General features: G+C 36.2%; 1 protein-coding gene across 2 annotated transcripts in view; it reads left to right on the plus strand.

The window, feature by feature from the left end:
- The window catches only part of LOC120340470 (dynein beta chain, ciliary-like), a 139,152-nt gene that overhangs the window by 101,304 nt on the left and 14,790 nt on the right, over window positions 1-23,058 (plus strand). For both annotated transcript variants that reach the window (XM_078120272.1, XM_078120273.1), the window contains exons 55-74: window positions 5,452-5,603; window positions 6,181-6,342; window positions 6,896-7,095; window positions 8,289-8,451; window positions 9,192-9,315; window positions 10,298-10,440; window positions 11,361-11,629; window positions 12,501-12,642; window positions 13,946-14,092; window positions 14,593-14,673; window positions 15,661-15,837; window positions 16,150-16,322; window positions 16,953-17,177; window positions 17,707-17,828; window positions 18,237-18,329; window positions 18,500-18,648; window positions 19,291-19,390; window positions 19,871-20,006; window positions 21,485-21,641; window positions 22,704-22,862. In XM_078120272.1, the coding sequence (XP_077976398.1) occupies window positions 5,452-5,603; window positions 6,181-6,342; window positions 6,896-7,095; window positions 8,289-8,451; window positions 9,192-9,315; window positions 10,298-10,440; window positions 11,361-11,629; window positions 12,501-12,642; window positions 13,946-14,092; window positions 14,593-14,673; window positions 15,661-15,837; window positions 16,150-16,322; window positions 16,953-17,177; window positions 17,707-17,828; window positions 18,237-18,329; window positions 18,500-18,648; window positions 19,291-19,390; window positions 19,871-20,006; window positions 21,485-21,641; window positions 22,704-22,862 (3,074 nt within the window). The remainder of the gene's footprint in view (window positions 1-5,451; window positions 5,604-6,180; window positions 6,343-6,895; window positions 7,096-8,288; window positions 8,452-9,191; window positions 9,316-10,297; window positions 10,441-11,360; window positions 11,630-12,500; window positions 12,643-13,945; window positions 14,093-14,592; window positions 14,674-15,660; window positions 15,838-16,149; window positions 16,323-16,952; window positions 17,178-17,706; window positions 17,829-18,236; window positions 18,330-18,499; window positions 18,649-19,290; window positions 19,391-19,870; window positions 20,007-21,484; window positions 21,642-22,703; window positions 22,863-23,058) is intronic.

Here is a 23,058-nt window from a genome sequence, read left to right on the forward strand (position 1 = left end):
CTCGTCTAGCGACATAGCGCCTTTTCTAGTAAGTGAAAGTTTGGGAATTCGAGCTCTAGGGCCTCCGCTCATGCTCAACTACTCACCATGGTTTACTTGAATGCCACTGAAAATACGAAAATGAAACCCTACTTCTTATCTTATACAGTCCAGCTGATAGAGCAGCAGTAAAATAAAAGTTCAAATAATCTCTGAAAGTACGGTAGCTTCCTTACCTGCCAGTGACGTCATCGACAGGGCCTTGCTCTGGGCGAAAGGCATATAAAAAAAATGGGTACTCCTGTAGTGTGTTTACCATGTTAGGGTTAGGCCATAATTTCATTCCGATTTTTATTTATTTTAGTTCTATTACGAGTTCAGGGACTGTCTATGTTAGCCAAGTGAATATACCCGCTGTTCATAGATTTCAGTCCCTTTACACAACTTGATGTAAAGTAGGCGAACAAAATTAGTTACCTCCATATTGATACGCACACTTCTGGAGCGCCTAACTGTCATTTGTCTAAACTAAACACTAAAAATAGCTCCCATCTGTTAATGCTATAATAACAACATCAATCTACAATTTTCTACTCACGATTATAAGATAGCTTCAAAATCTATGATGGATTCGAGTTTCAGCAATTATCCTGTTTAGTAAACAACGTGGCGGAATCCTGAAATGATGCGCTCGTACATACCAAGGTTCCAAAACAACGCCTCACTTTGTAAATCTAAAAGGTATTTTGTTCGGAAACAATCGTGTTTCAGAAGTGTACGTTTGTTTTAAAGAATAATAGAATTGAGATAGGCGGGAAACCAGTGAATAGAGGCACTCATGCATGCCAAGGTTCTTTTTTAAATCTAAAAGGTATTTCAATAGGAAACAAGAATACAAATAGTGTGTCGTGCTTGAGCGTTTGGTTTAAAAAAAATAATGAAATCCGTGGCACGTTTGATTGGGGCTAAGGCATTGTACAGACTTTAATGGCTTCATAGTGTAGATCAGGTTGGTCCATGGTTGTCCGCTTTGCGGGCCACAAAATTATTTTTGCGTTGTTCGCGGGCCACAATAGTGCCAAGAAAAAGATAGAAAGCCAGATAATAATTTAGACTGCCAAGCAAATCATTCAACTTCGCTAGTTGCCTCAGCTAGCCATAACACTAGTCAATTCAGTGACATTATTGATGTAACAATATGTCAAAAGATTTTTCTGATTGATTTTATTACGAAACAACACGAAATTTTGCGATTTTTTGATTACTCTCCGAATGTGACGCGAGCCACAGATAATAAAGCGGCGGGCCACAGATAATAAAGCGGCGGGCCACATGTGGCCCGCGGGCCTGGGTTTGGACCACCTTGGTGTAGATATCTTGGGTTCAAACACAATGACTTTATCCCACCCGGGCGTTTTGAACTTGGTAGACAATACCAGACTGGCGTATTAAATTTTGGGCGCTTCCGAAGTATGTGTACAAAGATGACGCACAACCTGAATCCCAACCTGGCACACATACTATGTTCAGGTTGGGCGCCATCTCGGTGCACATACTTCAATGCCGAATCAGAAAGATTCTGGTCCCTTTAAAATAATAGTAGCACTTTACATATCGCGGGCTATTTGTGGCTGCTTATACATAGCCTTGTTCGGAGCGAAAAGCGCGATGAAGCGCCTTATAATCACATAAAAGCAAATTCCTTCACATTTCATTTGACCAAAATCAGACTTTCCCAGGAAAACATAATTGAAGTATGTCAGAAAAGTGATTGTTTGCTTATTTAAACAATGAGTGTCGCAACATGGGGCTTACGCCTATTAAAGAATCAATAGAATCAACAATGGCCTAATTAAATAACAGTGGGAAACTTATGTTTTTGCATTATACACATCCGTCAACGCAAAGTGTAGAAAAAAGTTGTTCGTCCCATAGAAACCCAATTGATAGCACGGGGTGTTGTTCCTTTAAAGACCTTTTACAATTTCAATTTTGTTATGAAGTCAGTTCTCAATATATCTTAATTAATCATGTTTGTTGTTTTTTAATCAGTTTATTAATCAAAGTATTTTTACTCCATTTATACATCTGTGAGGGCCGAAACAATATAATTATGGTACCGATAAATTCCCTTTTCACTTTTAAAAAAATTTGAGACTTCATGGACGCCCTATATTTTATTCAATCCTCATTTCAGCGTTTCAGAATAAATTGTCAACCAAGTGTTCCACATATTATTTATAAAACTTTCTGAGAATTTAAAGAAATGAACAGATGTATAAATATTTTCATATAAACGTCGTCATTGTGCAAAATCACTACAATACTCAAACACACAACGAAAATTCTGGAAAGCCGCAAAAACTTCAATTAAATAGGTTTTGAAGCCCGAGACGCAAAGCCTTGGCAGTTGGAACTGTCTTACATTTTCATGAAAATCGAACTAAAATACACGTCTTGCTGCACACCAACACAAATCTTTCTGTAACGTTGGAATCTCGGTCTTAATCATGGCCAGACGAGACGTTACAGAAATATACGTGTGTTAGGGTGCAGCAAGACTCGTGAATCTCTCAGAATAGTTCACTCTGGCTATAGCATCTTTGCATCATTTGCCTACGGATCCACCGGCACCGGGACATAGAAGAAAAATGGGTAGTTAGTCCCGCAGAAATCAAATAATTAGCGTGAAATGTCACGTGGCCTATCCTAAATTTCACTTACCGGATGAATTTCCCTTAGCACCAATCTTCCAGCGACTAATAGTTGCTTTCAATCAAGAATACGGTCCTGCAGACAGATTTAAGTTGCAATATTGCTGTTTTTATTGAATATAAAGCCGCAGTCGAACCTTTGATCCTCTAATTTTACCCGAATAAACGTTTCAAGATCTTATATCCTTCCTAAAAACCGAATAAACCTGAATCTTGTTATCAAAACCGGCATCGCGGATAATAATCATGCCCTAAGGCGTTATTAAGCTTTTATAATATGTGTTTTCATGATGGTTATATAATTAATAGTTTCATACCATAAAGAAACCGAATGTGTGATTTTCTCACAATCTATTCGGTATAACATAGACGCAAACTTACCTGAATTCCGTCTAGAACTTGCTTTCATGACGTCACTCCAAACAAGGCTCTTGATATGAAGTTAGAGTAGAGTATATCACAGCCTATCCTTGGTCATACATGAACGCTGGAATGTGAAACATTTATTTTCGTAGTATTCATCGAATTTTGACAAATTAATGTCTTTCAAATATACACCTGCCGAAGCTAGACTATGCTTAAGCGAATCTTGGTCATACTTTTATTACGTATAATGGGATTTTACCTATTTTGTTGTAATCAAGTAAATAATAACAAAAAAAATTCTAAATCCCAACAAATAATAAATACGAATAATAAATACGATTTTTTTACATTACTCATTCTCTTCCGAGTTTCTTAATTAATCAACCATCTCTTCAGAGAAATAATAAATTGGTAAAATAATAAAAACAATATTTTGAGTTCAAGTTTACAATACCGAGTACGTGGCCAAATATACCGTATTATCATTCCGTGAACCCAAAGCATATTCACTACTCACTAATAGAACAGCATAACGTCGAATATTCGCCGTTTGATTAAGTTATATCTTGTTTTGTCCGAAGAAGTTAGAGTTAGACCATGATCTAACGAAAGCCACAAATATACTTTCTATTTTGTGGAAAGAAATTATGCTATTCTCAAATAATAATAACGATTTTTTTATACTTTCAAGTATGTGTCTTATGATATAATCTATTACTCACCTGCAGAACGGCACCACAGAATAAGACACAATGCAACGCAGTCTACCCTTCCGGAAATGAATTTATGCATCATTGTATCGACGACGTAAAACGACAAAATATGGAAAATGCTCGAAGGCGTACATGTGCATATTCTTTGATATCGATGTTGGCGCATTTTTTTTTAGTTTTTCGAGAAGTAATGGCTCTTCATACAAGGGGTGTGCAACCTAATGTCCCCGGGACAAATGCGCTCACAAAGAAAAATTGTGCTGCCCGCAGAGAAGTGCCAATTTTGAACGCTGTGCGGCCCGTGAAATGAGGGTTCAATTAAGTTGTGCGAGTAATTACTATCCCTTTGCGCTGCAAAGCCTTACCTGAGTCCAATTTATTATCTATGTCCTTGCTTAGATCCTTAGATATCAGTGGACGCTTATTCGCAGTTAAGACGTGAAAAGCGTATTATAAAAATTATTTCATCTGTCTGGAATTCGTGTAGGATTTATCAAAATAATTGTCATGATCTTGGAAAAAATTTAATCCTTTTTTTCAAAATCGTCGCTTAGCTGTACATTGCGCTAAAAATATTTTTGCCATTCATTTCTAAAAATTCGCCGATTTTAGTACAATTTCAATAACATGAAAATGTAGTGAATTTTACATAGTTTTACACAGCTTTGCAAGGAAATACCTCATTCCATATAAATTATTTTCTCACGCTTTTACCGATACGGGTGACGAATTTCTTGTTGTATCAATTGTTTTCTTAGCCACCTGAATGTAGTAGAAATAAAATAGTAAAATAACCAAAATTCGGTAGTAATTAGATGTCTGTATATATAAATGCTATAAGGAGCATTTAATCTTAACTTCAGTTGATTTTGCGCTACTTTTTTAACTCTCTGTATAATGCAGTTTAATGTCGCAACAGCATGGATATTTTATCTATTAGGTCATCTTGCCATTATCATTGCAGCCATGTAAATAGGCACAAACATATTATTAGGAAGATAGAAAGAATTGAAGAGTGGCTCAAAATAAACAATAACGAGCGGAAATGAAGATACTGAAGCTTGAGGGGTGTTAACTGTTATGTAGGTAGCAGCCCCCAATATGTATGATTGCTTTTGAAGCAACATTCTTATAAAGCGTCATAACGTTATTAATCGGACATGACGTATCAAGAAGATACTGATCCGAGATAAATCGTATTCTGATCCGTACAAAAAAAAAAAAAAAAAATTTATCGCAGACAGTATTATAACTGAACAGTTGAAATATGTATGTCTGGGGGAGTCTGACTTAGATCAGACCAAACAGTACAGAAATATATTTGTGTTAGTGTGCAGCAAGTCTATAGAATCACTTGGAGAAGTAATATATTTCGTGCATTGTAGAATAGGATAGGGTTTTCATATTTATTCCAGGGGAGAGGAAAGCCTATTAGACGCAATTCCATGTCGAGTATGAGAATAGTTAGTCAGTTATTTATTTCAAGCGCATGACTTGGTGGATGAGGAAGCTGTAACTGACCATTGGTTACAGGAACCACACTATATCAAGTCCAGCCATCCTGTCACACATAATTATCCCAACAGGATGTAATTCAACGCCTGATGGCGGGAGTTTTACTAAAGCTTAGCATATGGCTTGGCCTTAATAGTTATTTGAACATTCATCTCTTGTTTTAGGTCACAGCTTCTCACCTGGAGTGGTTCGAGGATGTAATGATGTCATCGCAGCAGCAATCCAACTTCACCACCGGGTGTCATCAGCGTTCCTACCAACTGCAATCAAATTTCACTATATCTTCAATCTACGTGATCTTTCTAACATTTTCCAAGTAAGATTTGTGTTAATAGTCAGTGTTAGTAATATCATACATATTGCTTCTATCATTCTAAATTATTTTTAAAACCCATAGGTGCTAAAAGTCTGTAAAAGGGGGGTCACAAGCCATAAAATGTTGGATACAACTAGTTCAATACATCTGGAAAAATTCAAACACATTTTTTAAAGCAGTAAAGTTTGAATCTTTATTAAACCAATTCCTGGCAAAATCATAAAAATTCACACTGGTAACATTAACGTGCCATAAACTCACTGTTAACTTGTTGTCATTGTGCCGTACATCTTGTATATTGTGCTAGAGTTTTATTTGTATATTTGATGTCTTTTGTCCTCTACAACACAGCACTCCTAAACTGCAGTAATTCTTGTTAGGGGTTCATGTTACACATTGTTTCTTAGGCCAGTAAGGTCTTGAACATGTATCGTGTCTTTGTTTTACTGTTTAATTAATATGCAGCTACTGTTACATTTTTGAGGCAAATAAACATACAAACATCATGAAATTTGAAATGAATCAAACAGATTAGATAGTCATTTTTTGCTCAAGACAGAGTGTAAATATTTTTCAGGGTCTCCTGTTCTCAAGCCCAGACTGTATCAAATCGCAGTTTGATTTCCAACGATTATGGCTCCATGAATCCAGCAGAGTGTACAGAGACAAGATGGTGGAAGAGAGAGATTCAATTAATTTTGACAAAATTCTGGGTGAAATTTCAAAAAAAAATTTCGAGGTATAATTTTGATTTAATCTTGACTAAACAATTTCAATAACATGATGTAGACTTTTTGTAAGGTTCTTATATTCTTTAAATCTATGCACTTTAATTGAAATTGTTTATGACATGTTTGACACTTTACTTCTGGTCACAACTATTAATGGTACTGCTTCGGATCCGGGTTGCAGCAACTAACATTACTAAATTTGAGATTGATTTTTCTTTGAACATTTGACTGGAGTCACTTTAGTTGTCTGGTGTGGAACTTTCCTAGATGCTTGAAACTCTAGCTCGAATAATGTCTTGTCCGATGACTTTAGTGGCTGTTTGTCAAACAACTCTTCGTATGACTTCTGATGATTGATAGAAAAAAGAGATCAGGGATTTTCATTGTCGTATTACAGAGGAATTAGTTTCGAATGGTTTTGTAAATGTGTTACAAAGTTAGAACATTTTTTGTCATTGTATTGCATTCATTAAGAACAATTTCACTCAAAATTACACAAAAATTACTTTGATAAGCTCACCAACCAACTTTCGACTTATTGCTATTGTGTGCTATTTTCAGGCAAGTGAAGAATATCAAGATAGGCTTCATAGCCAACCCAACATATTCTGTCACTTTGCTGAAGGCACTCAGGAACCAAAATACATGCCTGTTAAAAAGTTTGAGAATCTACAACACACTTTGGCAGAATCACTTGAAAGCCACAATGATGTCTTACCTGCTATGCCTCTAGTCTTGTTCAATGATGCTATAAATCATGTGTGAGTATCATATCATAGTATCATTTGGTATTTACCATTAATATCAGTAATTTTAAAACTTACCTCTCCAATCTGTTGAATTAAATGTTAGAACCTTGGGTGTCGCTGCTCGATAACCAGTTTTGGTTTCCCGCGTCTTCCCTTCCCCAGTAATGTAAATATCATTTTTTCCCAATTTTTTGCATGATTGAAAAAACAAGAGAGCTATGCTCAAATATATGGACACGTAGCGCCACCCAGTGGCAATAATTTTGATGACGTCATAGCAGAAAAAAAAGTAATAGCCTTCTGGAGAAAAATTTTATGTTTAACCACTGAAAATATCAAAGCAATTGGTCCAGTATTCGAAGAGAAAAGCGATTTTTTAAAAATGGAGACGGAGACAAATAACAATAACAATAACAACAAAATTTTGAAACAATCGTTATGGCCACTAAACGTGTCCAAAAAACTTGACTTGACTTAGGTATCAGAACTTAGTGAATGTTGGTTTTGACCATATGTTGGCATTACTGGTTAAATATTTTGGGTTGAAATTCTATGCCTGGAACTTTTCCAAGGGTGCAATTAAATATCTAGGTCAACCAAGGTCAAATCAGTGGCTGAAATTTTTCGCTCAATGGCAGTTGCGTATTTCTGCGTATTTAATTGTTTGGTCTCGTCTGCAATTAAATACTAAAAAAAATGAGTAGGCGACGTTAATTGTCATTCCATTCATACCCTAATGAGTATGAATATCATAATTGTGACCTCCAGAAGTATGCGCACCAAGATGTCGCACAACCTGAACATAGTATGTGTGTACCGGTCAGGAATCAGGATGTGCGACATTTTGGTGTGCATACTTCTGGGGCACCCATAATTGAGTGAATGATGGTTTTAACTACGGTACATGTTGGCATTGCAGGTTTAATAACTTGGGTTGAAATCTCATGTCCACTTCTCTTCCACATCTCATGTTGAAATGAAAATTTCTGGTCATTAAAAATTGTAACTCTCCGAATATCGCTCTGTATAAGGTCTTATGTAAAGTTCAAGCACATTTTGCAATGAAATATTTCTATTTACACATTATTATACCAACCTCCGATTTCAATATTTTTAGGTCTTATATCTTTATACTCATAGATGTCTGTGAAAGAAATACAGTGGTTGTTTTTAAAAACATCATATTGTTTTTGTCTTTTATTTAGATGCCGCATCAACAGGATCTTGGAATCTCCACGTGGCAATGCTTTATTGGTTGGTGTAGGGGGGAGTGGCAAACAAAGTCTGTCGCGATTGGCTGCTTATATTTCTGGACTGGAAGTTTTCCAATTAACATTGAAGAAGGGATATGACATGCAGGACCTGAAAGTAGGACAATGATTTATTTTGCATTTTTTTTTTATTCGAACATGCTCAATAGCAGGGCTAACAGACATGCAAGGCATACACTTTTATATTATCCATGCCCCTCAAGCAGTATCAAATTTTCGGCGCTCCGGAGGTATTTGTACCAAGATGATGCACAACCTGAACATAATATGTGTACCGGGTTAAATTTGTTCAGGTTGTGCATCATCCTGGTACGATTTGGTGCTCCCGAAGTATTCGTACCAAGATGACGCACAACCTGAACATAGTATTGTACCGGGTTAGGGTTGTTCAGGTTGTGCGTCATCCTGGTACGAATACTTCGGGAGCACCAAACTCTCTATCATGAAATAGTCTAATCTAATAACTGACTTTGCATGTTTTTTTGTGACTTGATTTCATATTATTTTTGTTTACAATGTTTAATGCATGATGAAAATAAAATATCAGAACTTGAATCTGTGAATCCTGAAGATAGCAGTCAATATTGAGAGAGTTGACTTGGATACCAAAAATCCTCGTTTGGTTCGCATTTATACTGTCATGATAATTGTATTTTTTTTGCTGTTGAAATATTTATTCTCGTTCTCTATTAGGGCTACTTAAATCAATGTACAAAAAAAGCACAGCACAAATATACTGTTTTATTCATTCACATTTAGAATCAGTGTCTAGGTTACATTATGGTTAATTTCATTATAGTAAGAATTTGTTGTAGTTTTTCTTCTTTTTCTATTCAGGCCGACTTGGCAAATCTATACATGAGAGCTGGGGCAAAAGGAATCGGAACAATGTTCCTAATGACCGATGCTCATGTTGCTGATGAAAGATTTCTTGTGCTCATCAATGATCATCTGGCTACTGGTAACTTCACATTTTTTAGTAAAAGTGTATGAAGTTATTTTTGTATCTTGCATGGCCACCAAGATATGATTTCGATATTTATTGTGGGGAGGGGTTGACCGTGCTTGCAGTCATATTTTTGCATGCAATGGTTTTTTTTTGCTGTTAAACTTTTTTTAATGTTGCAATGTTTTCTTTCTTTTATTTTCAAAACACTGTGTTCCATATGTACCAGCCCATGTTGGTATGGGAATAGCTAACCAGTTATTTGTTTCAAATACATGGGCTTACGTAAACCACCCTACAACTGAGAAAAATTCAGCAACCCTTCTTATGCAATATCACCCAGTGTATTTGTCATGTTTGATACCATGGGGGAATTCAAAATAAAATGATTATTCCATCAATCTTATCGAAAATTCAAACTGGCGCTGTCCACTTATAGTAATCAGCACCGCCACAATGAGCAAGTTTCTAACATTCAACATGATGCCAATTTTTGAAGTTACAGTCTAACTGCCATCCTGGACATAAGAATGGGCCTGAGTTTTTGTTGCAAATAAATCTCTTTTCTGTACAACAAATTGATTTCAAATTCTTAGTATTTAAAGGCGGAATGTTAAAGAGGATTAGAGTCGCTAGGAAGCTGTCACTGTTCTTTTTTTCTTCATTTGTCTCTGAGTGTTATGGGACCCGATATTTCGCCCAAAATTTTGCTGTTTCATTTCAATTTATGGGAATATTTTTTATGAAATAGGAACACTTCATTTTCATCACATTTTCCTTTCTCCGTCAAATTCGTCTGTCGATTTTTTTATGGAATTCGGTGCGTAGCCCAGTGCTCAGCAAAATTAAGTAAGGCACAAACAGTAAAATGGGAAAGGTTTTAAAGCTTATCGTACTAGTTATAACCTAGCTAGCCTCGGCCAAGATTACGTTAGATATATGATATGTCAACTATAGTCAACCAATACTGATGTTCCATGCTCTTTTGTATTCAAAGGTGAGATCTCAGACCTGTTCACAGAAGAAGAGATGAACGAAATCATATCGGGCGTTCGTACAGAAGTGCGGGCAAGTGGCGAATTTGATTCCAGAGAAAATTGCTGGAAGTTTTTCCTTCACAAAGTCAGGATGCAATTGAAGGTTTGAAAATCATTCATTCACTTCATTATTGTATATTGTGTAATTACTGGTTCTTGTAGGAGACAATGATAAGTGTATATTGTTTCCTCCAGTGATGGGTAGGTAAACTGGTACTCCCATAGTGTGTGTATCTAGGTAAGGGTTAGGGCATAATTCTATCCTGATTTTAGTTCTAATACGAGTTCAGGGACTGTCTGTGTTAACCAAGTGAAAATACCCCCTGCCCATAGCTTGGCGGTGTGGCACATCGGGCTAAGCATTAGGAATACGCTCGCCACCGCATCTCCGAGGCCGTGGTTTGCCATATGATTAAGCCGTCTTATCGACTTTCCTCTCCCCCAGGATAAATATATGAATCCTATCCTATACAGTCACTTTACATAACTTGATGTAAAGTAGGCGAACATGATTACTTACCTCCATATTGGTACACACACTTTTGGAGTGTCGAAAACTTATTTTGAGTATAATTTGACAAATTGTAAGTTTTTAATATTTTTGGTTAAACATCAGCAGAACATTGAGGAATTTGTATTTCATTTAGTACCTATTCAAATAGGTAGATCTTGTACTGGATGATATGATATTCTTCTGAGATTTTGTTGGTGTTTAATTTCAATTAAAAAAACTTACTACCGGTATGTAAAATTTATGTTTTATTGTATGGCACAATCAAATTTTTACTGCTCAGGATTACTATACCTGGGCATGGATGTTTGGGATAAGAAAATGCAGATACACCCATTGTACAAAACTCCATGCCTCCAAAAAAAATAATCTGGCTGACTAATCTCATACCGGAAATTGATAAATACCCGGACGTGAGGCTGTGGTCTGCGATATGATTATGTCACCTTATTGGTTTTCCGCTCCCCTGGATAAATTCTTTTAAATACTCATTTAGTATGTTACATTGTCAGGTTGTGTTGTGCTTTTCACCGGTTGGATCAACATTACGAGTCCGTGCTCGTAAATTTCCTGCTCTCGTTAACTGTTGCTCAATTGATTGGTTCCACGAATGGCCACATGAGGCACTGGTGAGTGTCAGTCATCGTTTTGTCGCTGAAATTGAGGAGATTGAAGCCCTGGAAGACAGCGAAGAACTTGTGAAAAGCATCTCACAGTTCATGGCTCACGTCCACAAAACTGTAAACCATGCGAGTCATCTGTACAGAGCCAATGAAAGAAGGTGAGATATGTATACATTAGGACAGTAGTTTATAACTTGCAAATTTAAAGATAGAATTTGGGATTTGCAGTATTTACTGATGCGAGCATTCCAAATGTCTAGCCATAATAATTCAATTGTGTTCATTGTGACTCGCCCTTGCATCGACTTTTCGTAAAAATAAAAGCATCACCAATCACTTTCCCTAGATATGCCCCTGTTTCTATCGTTTGTAGAGTGGTGCTTGATAGGGTAACGTCAGGGTATCATTTCGGAATAGATGAAACTCGTGGAAACTCGGGTCTGAGATCGCAAAAACCCGAAACTCAGGTTTCAACATATGTAATAGATTTCCATCACGCTTGATGTTAAAACTTGGAATGAAATATTTAAATCTTCAAAATGAAGCTGCGAGCAATTCAACAGAAAGTCTAAAGGCATTTTTTTGGGAGTTTTCCTCACTCTGCAGAGTATATTGCAAATATATCATCCCATTTTTTCCCTGCTCATGTTAACAGCAGTTCGTAGTGTTTATTGACAAATCTGAATCCAATATTGATCGGGAAATCCATTTCTAGTAGTCTCTCACCAATCTCTACTCAGTTTTATTCTGTAATGATTTATTATATTTGAAGGTATAACAACACATCGTATTCTGCATTATAAACGTGCTTGTGAATTCAACATTCTCCACCATGTGTATATTCTCAGGTTTGAATTTAACATTGGGTGATTATTCGGCAAACAATTGTCAGACCCATTTACCTTTGCAGTAGGTTTTAGTCATTTATGATCTACCGGTAGTCATTTTTCAGTTTTCCCTTTTCCTGAAAAAACATGGAAACTCAAATGGATTTTAAATGAATGAATATTTTTATTCATATCTATTTAGGCACAACTACACAACACCAAAAAGCTTTTTAGAACAAATTGCTCTTTATCGACATCTTGTGAAATCAACTGACCAAGATCTCACAGCAAAAATGGACAGATTGGAAAATGGATTGCACAAGTTGTTGAATACAGCGGAACAGGTAGGATTTACATCTTTATCCTGAGGGAGAGGAATGCCAATGAGACGACTTAATCTCATGGCTTACCACGACTTCTCGTTCGGTCACCAGTTTATGTCGGGTATGGAATTAGTTGGCCAGCTATTTGTTTTCGGAAGTATGGACTTGATGGTGGAGGAAGCTGTAACTGACCAGCAGTTATGTGAACTACCCTACAGTGGCGAGAAGCCCAACAATCCTCTTGCACATAAATATCATGCTTGTGATTTGAACCTGCGAACCCATGCTGGGTAATCAGAAGTGCGGTGGCTAGCGTATTCCTAATTTTTGCACAATGAGCCACCCCTCCGAGCCTGGTTGTGTAGTTGGCATTATGGATATTTTCCACATGATGGCATTTACTCTTTTTCATGTCAGAATATTACTGTTTTCATCACTGACAAATTGGTAACAGTTGTTTGCTGTTAAAAAATAGGGAATTGAATTATCAGTAATACGATTCTGATACATGGACATTGATGGTAAAAATTATTGTCTAATCAAAAACCAAGTTTATGCATTACCTGGATAACTGCTCGGCTAGGGCGTGTGGCACATCATGCTAAGCAATCGGAATATGCTCGACCTAACATCTCTGATAACCTTGCGTGGGTTAGCAGTTTCGAACCCCATGCGAGAATAGTTATGTGCGAGAGGATTCCTGGACTCCTTGCCGCCGTAGGGTGGTTCACGTAACCGCTGGTCGGGTTTCGCCATATGATTAAGCCATCTTATCGTTGTTCCTCTCCCCCTGGGATAAAATATATAAGTCTGTCCTATTAAACCTGGATACTTGCTGTTATATTCATAATGTAGCACTGTTTTTTTGTCATTCCCTCTAAATCTCCAGCCCACAGGTGTCGCTGACTCGATGACTGTCACAGTCTTTCGCGACTCCTTATCTATTGCTATGAATCTCTCACTTGTATGAATTCTGATGTGTATATTTAATTTTTTACGATTGTCATTATACACGTTTGTCATTTTTTCGTGCTTCAAATTTTGTGTTAATTCTTGCATGATAGAAAAAAATTATCTGAATCTGTCTCATAGGCCATCTAGGTCTACATTCCATCGCTAATCATGATATCTACCGTATTTATTATGCAGTGTTGTTACATTCTAAAACATATACATACTAGTATATACCTGATCTGGATTGGTAACCATACTAGAAGACATGGCGTGCTATTTGTTAAAGCTTTCCAGGATAAATATGAAATGCTAATCTTATTCAATTTAATTTTCGTCTGAGATGTGATTCACATATATAATCGCTTTGAAGGTTGACGACCTGAAAGCAAAATTAGCAGTTCAAGAGGTTGAATTGCGATCAAGAAGTGAAGAGACTGAGAAGTTACTTGCAAATGTTGGACAACAGACTGAACATGTCACTGCTGAGAAGGAAGTGGCTGATGAAGAGGAGAAGAAGGTTTGTTGTTATTTTCAGATGCAACTTACAAAACAATTTTATTTTGATCTTTTGTTTACAACAGAGAACACAAACAAAAAAATAATAATCACAGACCGAAAACCGATGGAAAGATCAGGAAAATAGTCAAAACCTAGAAAACAGTTGACAAGTGCTGTAACCAGTGCCCTTTCAGCCATTGAGTATAACAGGGAGGGGGAGTGGAAGAGTTTAGGTCATTTGTCTTACCACATATACCAGAGAAATATATAGTAGTAAATATCCAAATGCTTACAGTAAATAACTGAGTGGTAGGTAGCCATCCGATTGTTTGGGGTTCGCGGACTACCTGCTACAATTACAAATGTGTATACAGATTGGATTAAAACATCATGTTTTCAAACATTGTACATCAGTAAACTCCTAAATTTTCACTCTATATACGGTTCCATTTCTCTCTTTTATGTACTGTGATGATTCCTATTATGTTCCTTTATGTATGGTAATTCTTCCTATAAAAGGTTGCAGTCATTGCAGCAGAAGTTGCAGAAAAACAGAAATCATGTGAAGAAGAATTATCGAAAGCAGAACCTGCATTGCAAGTGGGTGGATTTAAATTAATAAGTTGATTTACAATTTGGACCAGTGGTTCTCAAACTTTTTAAGCCGCAGGCCTTTTTCAGAATTTGTCAAGTCTCGCGTCCCATTCTAAAAATAACTAGCTAACAATAAGCTACAAATAACTAATAGTAAGGCGAAAGTATGTTTCATTCAAAAAACATGTTGAAAATATATGTGGATGGAATCGCAATCTTTAAACAATGAGGAAAAATAAATATCAAAAATAAGACAGGAAAGTTTGAATCTAAAAAAAAATTTTTTATTTTTTTTTATTTTAGGTTTACGTCCCCTTCAAAAAATTGTCCACAAGTGGGGCGCACCCCATCGTATGAGAACCACTGATTTAAAAATTATTTATTTGTTCTCTAGGAAACAAATATTATCAAATTCAAAAAGTATTAAGGCTCATCCTAATGCTATATACTCTAGCCCTCTCTTCCTATGTGTTCGTATTTTAATGCAATTTACTTTACGACGGCAAGTGTTTCATAATTGTTGTTACTTATCTATTTTAATCGGTAAGTATGTTAAATATATTTGTCTGTCTGTGTCCTGTCTGTCTGTTAGATGTACGCGATATCTCATGAAAGCGAGATTGAAGCTGCTCCAGATTTTGCATGTGCATTCATCATATCTCGGACCAGAAGCCTATTGATTTTGGATGAATTACGTCGTATAATTAGCGAGTTATTAATTATTTAGTGATGGGACACAAGGTGTCACTATGGAGTAAGAGTGCTGTTTTGGGGATTCCCTAACTTTCGATCGATAAGTCTTCGGACTCTGACCGATATTCTCGTTTTAGAATTTGCAAGGTTCCAACAGTTTCGTCTTATAATTTATATCCATAAGATAGCATTTATGATTTGAACATTATTCAAAATTTTCATAATGTTGATTGACTTCAACTTTGATTCCATCAGTCTTACTTAGGTCCACTTACTATTTCCCAAAAAATCTTTTTCTAGGCCGCAACAAAAGCTCTCAACACTCTGAACAAAACCAATCTATCAGAACTGAAGTCGTTTGGCCAACCTGTCCAAGCCATCACCAATATCACCGCTGCTGTGATGTGTCTTTTTGCTCCTGATGGAAGATTACCAAAGGATCGTAGCTGGAAAGTTTCTAAATTGTTTATGGGAAAGGTACATCATTTAACTGTCTGGAAAATAATACTATGATAATAAAAAACAGACATACATGGTCATAGTGTCAAAGGTTATTTAAAAGCGTTTCCATATATTCAAATAAAACAGAATATTTGGTGAAATATTGGGCCTTGTAAGACTAAGAAAAAGTTTGAAAACAATATAAGAGTAATAGCTTTTTAGCTGCATATTTGTGTTCACGATACAATACTATATGATATAGCATTCATCCTTTCATTTCCCTATCAGAATTTTAATTAAATATCTCTGTTTATCTTTACAAAATCAAATATATTTTCTTATACTTAGGTTGAACAATTTCTTGACCAATTGATCAATTACGATAAAGAGAACATCCCAGAACCTAGTCTCAAAGCAGTCAGACAATACATGGAAGATCCGGAATTCAATGAAGACACTGCTCGCACAAAATCAGTTGCTGCAGCTGGACTTTGCGCTTGGGTTATCAACATTGTGAGATGGTGAGATCTGGTTTAATAAGGAGTCTTTTATAAACTGGCACATGGTGCTGGTCGCCATCACACTTCTGACCATTTGGATTGGTGGAAGGCTGTTGTTTGTACAATAATTAATTCATCGTTGTCATTCAGTGGTTCCCAAACCAGGGGTTGCGACCCCAAATTGGGTCGGAGTGATAAATAGGTAGGGTCGCAACCAGGTCATGAGGTCGGTGGGGTCGCTAAGGTATGGTAGAGGATGGATGTACAACTCATCTAAGATTTGACAAACCATGTTTAATTTAGCAGTTTGTACCATGGCTTAATGTAAAACAGGCACATAGGCATCACTCTATGCTTTTGTTATTGAAAATGTAGGTGTTCATTGTGACATCACTGTTCGGTTTTAGCTTATTTTACTTAATACCACCACATGACTAAACTCAAAAGTTCAGTGAAAGAAGCTCTAAAGTTTCATGAAAAAAATATATATTGACCTGGGGTCGCACTGGACACTTGCTGTCTTTGAGGTCGTCCTGAAAAAAGCTTGGGAACCCCTGTTATAAAGTAATATAGAGGGGGGGGGGGGGCACTCTGTAAACATCTAAATCTGAATTAACAGGCTTTATGGTGTTACACTTTAAATATATTCAGGTATGATGTATATTGTGACGTACAACCAAAAAGAGATGCATTAGCAGAGGCGAATGAAGAGCTGGCAGCAGCTCAGAAGAAACTGGATGACATCAGAACTAAAATTTCTCAATTGGATGAAGATTTGTCACGGTTGACTGCAGAATTTGAAAATGCGACAGAAGAAAAACTGAAATGTGCAAATGAAGTTGCAACAACTGAAAAGACGATTGTTCTGGCAAACAGGTTAGAAGTTTCATGAATAAAAGTATCCTGGAATTCGGAACTTTTATCAGGGAGATTTTCACGTTATTTCGGCCATTGTAAGAGTAGGATTTTACTGTTAGTTAGAAATATTCAGATTAGAAATATTCAACATAGCCCAAATTGCGGCATTGCGTCAAGCACTAAGAACACCTGTATTGACAAATCTTGTTAGATTTGTCCATGTACAAAATTATTACTGGACACCTTCTCTCACTTGCTATTGCAAGGTATTTCATGTCAGTCACGAAGCCATGATTGATTCATAACATCTGCCTTTTTCTCTCCCAAAATCATATCTCGTGCCAAAACCAAATTCGATCACAATCTCAACAAATTCTTTGAGCTATTTTTAGCCAAAGCATCTAAATTTGGTTTTAGTTCGGTTGTGGCAGCATCAGGCGGGTCAGATTGAATTACCAAATGGGTCGGATTTGGCCCCCAGGCCTTAGTTTGCCCATGTCAGTTTTAAACCTTCAGCCTAATGATTCAACCAAACTTTTCAATCCAGACTTGTAAGCGGCTTACAGAGTGAAAAGGGAAGATGGTCAAGCTCTGTGAAATCATTTGAAAAGAAAAAACAAACCTTGAGTGGAGATGTTCTACTGACTGCTGCATTTGTCTCTTATCATGGTGAGATATCATGATATTTTTATTGAGTGTTTTTAACCTTTATCCAAACATGGCTCTTGACAAATATACACTGAAATGTAGGGAGTTAATGAGAGGACTGTGATCTTTGTGGTTCGAATAGCCCAACCGATTTTTAAACTTGTTTTGCCAGAGTTATATTATTAGTGAAGTAGTTGTATTCTTGACTCCTATTTGTTTCTGCAAGTTGTGGAAATTGTTTTTAGGTGTTTTAATGTCTTCATGTCAAAAATGGATCTATTTAAGCAACTGACATATAGAAAGCTAGTATTTTTAGAAGTTTCAAAATATATTTCGGTGTAAAATATGTGTCAAATTCGTAACCCTATGTAGGTTAGGTTATCGAAGTAATACCAACAATAATGATAATAATAATGCAAAACTTCTCAGGTTACTTCACACAGTCTTACAGAACACATATGTTAGAACAAGAATGGCTTCCGTTCCTCAAGAAACAAAAGTTCCAGATTCCAATCACTGAAAGTGAGTTATACTTTGTTTTAGGCATAAAAACTTATATTTTTAGTACAATGCTTGTAGAGAGATGGGCATGGCATTTTGAACTTCAATCTTTAACCTCTGACCCTATTGACTTGAGCTATGATAACAGCCTTCCACTGCTTTGAAAATTCAATCCAAAATTTTCCTTGCAGATCTTGACCCTCTTGACCTTTTGATTGATGATGCAACAATAGCACGTTGGAACAATGAAAAACTTCCTGCTGATAGAATGAGTACCGAGAATGCTGCTATTGTCAGTAACTGTCAAAGATGGCCGCTACTAGTTGATCCTCAATTACAAGTATGTTAAAGTCTGTTGTGTTCCCAAGCCTTTCTATGTTTGCAAGAAATACACATGTATAAACGTTTTAGCGACTTCCTTTGATCAACTCAAACTGTGACTGGTCGGAAACTTTGTCCAAGGTTAAGCAAATCACATGAGTAGTCATGGGATTTATGATGTAATAGATACACCACAAAATTTACTTACGGTAAGATGAATATCTCGCAAGGAATATTGCACCTGGGCAAAATTTATCCATAACCTGAATTAAGAGACGTTTTTATCTGTTACCCTACTGTTACTGTTTATTGTTACCCTAATGTCCTATTTTTATACTTTGAGTCTATTTTTGGCGCTCCAGAAGTGTGTGTACCAATATAGAGGTAACTAATTTTGTTTGCTTTCTTTACATCAAGTTGTGTAAAGGGACTAAAACCTATGGGCATGGGGGATACTTACTTGGCTAACACAGATAGTACCCAAACTCGTAATAAAACTAGTATAGGGAAAATGGGGATAAAATTATGGTCTAACCCTAACCTGGTACACACACTACGGGAGCACCCAATTTTTTGGAACATACTTACATTTATAATCTCAGTTAGATTAATGGGAACACAGATGTTATGAAATATAATAAAATTGACGTATATCTCTTAGGGAGTGAAATGGTTGAAAGAACATCTTGCATCCGATTTACTTGTTGTCCAACTTGGACAGAAAGGATATCTGGACGTGATTGAGAAGACATTACAGGAAGGTAAGAGTGCTCTTATCGTTAGATTTTTTTAGTATCGTATCGGATAGGTTGTTCATTTATATCTTATGAGAATGCTCCCATACAATTACATGTTATCTGTCTCCGAAATTGGTCAGTCGGGATATTACATCATATTTAGAAACTATTGAATTTTATTTATGATATTTAAAAGGATACCTTAATGATGGAGACATATGATAAAAATATTAAAACCAACTCTTTTCTTGGATCATCTCATAGGGATGGGATTTACATATTTATCCCAGCGGAGAGTGGTGAACCACGTCCTTCCGAGATGTCACCAGTCCATGTCGAGTATGGGGTTATTAGCCAGTTATTCCTCTTGCACATAACTTTTCCCGTTTGGAATCTGAACCTGTGAATCCACACATGGTAATCAGAGGTACAGTGGCAAGAATATTCCTCATGCAAAGCATGATGCGCCACACCACCAAGCTGTAATTTCTAATACTGTCACAGGTGGGAATATCTTGATTGAAAACATTGGTGAAACAATTGATCCTGTCCTTGACTCATTACTTGGGAGAAACACAATAAAGAAAGGAAAATACATCAGGATTGGAGATAAAGAATGTGAATTCAACCCAAAATTCAGGTAAACTTTTCTACAGTAATTTGTGAGTGTATACCAAGGGTGGGCAATCACTTTTTTAAGGGGGCCAATTACAGAGTCCTGAGGCTCAAAACTTAATATGAAAAACTATGAATCACCTATTTTAACGTTTATATAAAATGAGAACCACAATGTAACAATCGAGGTCATTGTAACACTATTTTCATCGATATTTTCAACGCAAATTGAAACGCAAATTTACTCATTATTCCAGCAAACGCAAGTGGGCCAGATAAAAAAACTTTTGTGGGTCGCATCCGGCTTGAGGGCCCTAATTTGCCCACTCCTGGTGTATTCAACACTTACCTTCAGTGTAGTAACTAACAAAAAATTTGCTGAAATATGTGAATACACTTGCTTATTTTAAATCCAGGATCAAAATCCTGAATTTTGGATCAGTATAAAATCTGATTGATGAACAAATGATAAAGGTAGAGTAAGAGCATGACTAAGGTCATTAGTAAAAATAATGACTCTGCAATTTTACAAATTTTATTACAGTATTATAGTATTTTGAACAAAGCAATGTACAGGCAGTTTCTGCCTATTTCAGAAATTTTATTCATGCAGTGTATAAAACTATATAGAGCAAAGGTGGTGTGCTGATAAAGTTACTTGATCATATAGCAGATGCCAAAAATGTATGTATGTATGTTTATTCGTCTCGTAAAAGCAATATAAAAGAGTAAGTACTTATAAATACTGAAGACGGGATGTATGCACAAGACCATATTGGCCTAAAACACAGATGTGCGGCATACACCCCTTTGATTTATATAAATTATAATAGGGTAAATCAAATATGTACAATATGGTCCTTTATACAGGCAGTTGTGCGAGGAGGGTGGGTGGATGCGGTAACAGGGATATGGGTGGAGTGTACAAAACTGTTTGTACAAAGGAGTTTGTTAGACAAAACAACATCTATAAATAGAGACACAACACAACATGAAACACAATGCATATGAATATAGTAATAAAATTTTTTTTTAAAAAAAAAAAATTAAGAATTTGGATGAATGTACAATACCATTGAGTGATGATACCACATACTATAAAACGCGGGAATGGTCAAGTTTAAAGGGTGTGTACATATATGGTATGCACCATTCAAGGGCGACAGTGTTATAAGTGGTCTATGGCTGTTCTGGCCAAAATGTGACCCTACAGGTTTTGGCGAAATATGATAATAAAGGTATGTATCAAATGACTCACTATTATAAGGTTTTTTTTTAAATTCAGCCAAAAACAATGAAGTTTCAAAAAAAAAATAAAAAAAATTAATAAAAAGCATTTCCACAAAACCTATTATGGTTGCATTTCAGCCAGAAGATTAGAAAGATATAAAGGTACAGTGGGATAGGGAATGATAAGTTATACAGAGAAGCCTGTCTATTTAACCAGATCTAACTATTAATAAGTCCGAACACTTTGATATATATTTTTTCATTCACATACAGACTATACCTGCACACCAAGCTGGCCAATCCACACTACCAGCCTGAACTACAAGCTCAAACAACTTTGATTAATTTTACCGTGACTCGAGATGGTCTAAGTGATCAATTACTTGCTCAAGTTGTGAGAGCAGAACGGCCAGATTTAGAAGCTCTCAAGGTAGGTGGCTAAAATGATTGTTGCTGGATGACTAGATTATCTTTGTCTTGCGGAATTTTTAAAATTGCTCAGCGATGTAAAAATTTGAGGTGTCTTGAAAATGCTTTTGACTCACACAATCAATATTTTAAGTATAGGGTGTCCATACTGTCTTAAATTTTTTTTAAATTGCAAAGGGAATGTATCGATACCATACATTGTTTTGGCCCTCACAGATGTATTAAATGAAGTAAAAATACTTGAACAATTACTGATTAAAAACAACAAACCTGGTTAAGATGTATTGAGAACTGGCTTCATAACAAAATTGAAATTATGAAGGGACTTTATGGGCACCCTGTATTTCCAACCAGTAAAACTCAATTGTACACAAAAATATGAGAACTATTTTAACATGTGGTATAACTGAGAAAAAAGTTGCTGGGGATCAAAGGTTGTTATAGAGCAGCTCATACTCAATGTTTTTCTATCTAACTAAAATTTAAAATAATTACATTTTAGTTTTGAAGTACAAAATGGTCAAATGTTGGTTAAATAATTTTTTTAAGTCAGAATAGATATATCATATTTATCCTGAGGGAGTGGAGAACTGATACTCCAACATGATTATATGGCAAACTCTGTCTGCGTCCATATCTGGTATAGGAAAAATGAGTCAGCTATTTGTCAGTCGTAACTGATTAGTGTTTATGTGAACCACCCCTTGACAGTGGCAACTATATTATAGCAATCCTCCCTCTCAAAATTATCCTCAATCCATGCAGGGTTATCAGGGTTGCGATGGCAATTGTCCTGTAAAACTGTTAATTGCTTGATCACTGGACTCCTCGCCGCCATAGGGTGGTTCACGTAACTGCTGGTCGGTTACAGCTTTCTCCGGCATCAAGACCATGCATCTGAAAACAAATAACTGACTAACTTATCCCATACCCGATATGGAGTAGTACCGTAACCGGCAAGATGACGTGGTTTGCCATATTAATAAGCCGTTTTATCGGCTTTCACCTCCACTGGGATGAGTATGTAAATCTTATTCTATCCTGTTAATGCTTCTATTTTCAGGTTGAGTTGACGAAGCAACAAAATGATTTCAAAATTACTTTGAAACAATTAGAAGACAATTTATTGACCAGACTTTCGAATGCAGGAGGAAATTTCCTGGGTGATATTGAACTTGTGGAAAATCTAGAAAGAACAAAGAGAACTTCAGAGGAAATCGAGGTAAATTTCAAAACTAAATATTTTTATAGTTGTTTTGATGCGATAAATACCAGTAGTTTTTGTGTTCTGTTTTCATAGATATTGAAATATATTTGCAATCTTTGTTTCGACTTGATTGGTGGGCATACCATTGAATTCTTTGTGTACTTGAAATAGAGTTGATATAATTAATCGATTAAATGCTGCTATGTAACTT

Source organism: Styela clava, chromosome 14, assembly GCF_964204865.1.
Source record: "Styela clava chromosome 14, kaStyClav1.hap1.2, whole genome shotgun sequence".
Classification (NCBI taxonomy): Eukaryota; Metazoa; Chordata; class Ascidiacea; order Stolidobranchia; family Styelidae; genus Styela; species Styela clava.